The sequence below is a fragment of the Erigeron canadensis genome, chromosome 1 (assembly GCF_010389155.1).
Source record: "Erigeron canadensis isolate Cc75 chromosome 1, C_canadensis_v1, whole genome shotgun sequence".
In the NCBI taxonomy this organism is placed as follows: Eukaryota; Viridiplantae; Streptophyta; class Magnoliopsida; order Asterales; family Asteraceae; genus Erigeron; species Erigeron canadensis.
The window spans coordinates 30,271,522-30,273,974 of NC_057761.1; the positions used below are offsets into that span (position 1 = coordinate 30,271,522).

Below are 2,453 nucleotides of genomic sequence, written 5' to 3' on the forward strand. Positions count from 1 at the left end.
TTTAATAACAATTAAGAAATTAAATAATATTGCATACATTAAAGTATAGCTTTTAAACGAGAGTGACAAATAATATCAACTAGATTTAACGTAAGGTATGCAAACAGCTGTCTATGATTTTGAAGTGCCTGGGAAATGAGCTCAAAAGGGACTGTAATGTTTTTTTTAAATAGTCAACCTTCATATATATGATGTTTATAAAAAACAAAATGCTTATACCAACAACTAGCTAATTACAATATGAACTAAAAAGCTTGCGAGTTTCCATAATCATCATATATCATATATATGGCCATTTTACTATGCATTCTTCTTGTCTTGATCATCCCTAATGAAGCAGATCCAATCAATTTCGATTTTAGATATCTCGGTCCACAAAATCAGAACACAGATATAGTTACTATGGATGCTGCTTTTATCTCTGATAATGGAATGCAATTGATTCCTGATCATACCACTTTTATAGCAGGCCGGGGGATTTACAAGAGATTGCTTCATATATGGGACAAAGCCTCTCGTGAGCTAGCCAGCTTTTCGACCACTTTCTCATTCGTGATTGAGTCAAGTACATTTGAAGATTATTATGCCGATGGTTTCACATTCTTCCTTGCTGAGAATAATTCAGTGGCAACAACTGGTGGAGCCCTGGGTCTTCCGATTGATAGCTCAACATATAAAATTATATATCCATTTGTTGCAGTTGAGTTTGATACTCTCTGGAACAAAGAATGGGATCCGGCATCTCTTTCTCTAAATGATTATCACGCAGGCATCAATGTTAACTCTCTTAATTCTTCCGTGTTTAAGAAATGGTCGATCAATATAACAGAAGGAGCACACTGTCAAGCTAGCATAACATATGATTCTGTGTCTAAAACGCTTGGTGTTTCTGTTACTGACGATGTAAATGGTGCAATTGACCTTAGTTACATCATTGATCTAAGGGATGTATTACCCGAATTGGTTACTTTTGGGTTTTCAGCAGGAGCTGGAATTCGGTTTGAGAAAGTAACAGTAACATCATGGAGTTTCAATAGTTCAAAACTACAGGCTGATGAAGAAAAGGCACAAGCACCGACCCCTGGTCCGAAAAAAAGGCCAAGTCATATGGTGGGATTAATACTTGGAATAGTTGTTGCCGTACTTTCTGGTTTGGGTGTCTTTGTTTATTATTGTATATGCAGGAGGAACAAACACAGAAGATATGAAGTGCGATATGATGAGGAGATGAACAAAGATTTTGAAGAGGGAACTGGACCAAAAAGATTCTCTTACAACGAAATTCTTCAGGCAACTGCTGGTTTTGCAGAGACGAACAAGCTTGGGGAGGGAGGTTTTGGAGGGGTTTATAAAGGCTTTTTGAAAGATCTAAATACCTATGTTGCGGTCAAAAGGGTGTCCAAGACTTCTGAACAGGGGATTAGGGAGTATACTGCGGAAGTTAAAATAATTAGCCGATTGAGGCACAAAAATCTGGTGGAACTCAAGGGCTGGTGCCATGAGAAAAGCGAGCTCCTGCTTGTTTATGAGTTCATGGAAAATGGAAGCTTAGATTTACATTTGTTTAAGCAGAAAAGCATGTTGTTGACGTGGGACAAGAGGAAAAGAATTGCACATGGCCTGGCCTCTGCTTTGTCATATCTTCATGAAGAATGCAAGGAATGTATTTTGCATAGGGATATCAAATCGAGCAATGTTATGTTGGACTCCAATTTTAATGCAAAGCTTGGTGATTTTGGGTTAGCTAGGTTGGTTGACCATGACAAAAGCTCTACGACAACCATGTTGGCCGGGACATTTGGTTACATGGCTCCCGAAATCGCGATGACTGGAAAAGCAAGCAAAGAAACTGATGTATATAGCTTTGGAGTTGTTGCACTTGAATTAGCTTGTGGGCGAAAAGCAATCGGGTACAAGGCTGATGAGGAAAGACAAACAACTTTGGTTGAATGGGTTTGGGATCTGTATTGGATTGGAACTCTTCTAGAAGCAATTGACCCATCTCTTGGCTCAAACTACACAGAAGAAATTGAGCGGTTGGTCATCGTTGGGTTATGGTGTGCACACCCTCACGCAGACCTACGCCCATCAATGAGGCAAGCCATTCAAGTCTTGAACTCTGAAGCTTCCCTGCCAATACTCCCATCAATGCCAAAAATTGCTTTTAATGCACCTCCAACTCCTTCATTACTTAGTGATTCTTCGACTACTTCTCCATCTCCTTTGCTCTTCAATTAAATGTGTATATGTATATATATATATATATATATAGGGGAGGGTTATTTGTAGTACACATGAAAAAAGGCACAAAAGTACACTCCTTCTTCCTTCTCCGGCGAGACTGCCGCCTGCCAACCATCACCTTCTCCTCTAGCGACCGCCACACCTCATCCTTCTTCCTTCTTCTCCGGAAAGACAACCACCGCCACCACCTCCGGTGACATCTCCGGTGA

At 40.0% G+C, this 2,453-nt stretch overlaps 1 protein-coding gene across 1 annotated transcript; it reads left to right on the forward strand.

Moving 5' to 3' along the window:
* The first annotated feature begins 288 nt into the window (after positions 1-288).
* Positions 289-2,238, forward strand: LOC122589526 (L-type lectin-domain containing receptor kinase IX.1-like). Its single transcript, XM_043761828.1, has one exon. The coding sequence runs from the start codon at positions 289-291 to the stop codon at positions 2,236-2,238; it is 1,950 nt and encodes a 649-aa protein (XP_043617763.1).
* Positions 2,239-2,453: the final 215 nt, after the last annotated feature.

Bases quoted from the DNA above. Each gene is read 5' to 3' on its own strand.
- LOC122589526 (XM_043761828.1), top strand. From the start codon at position 289: ATGGCCATTTTACTATGCATTCTTCTTGTCTTGATCATCCCTAATGAA.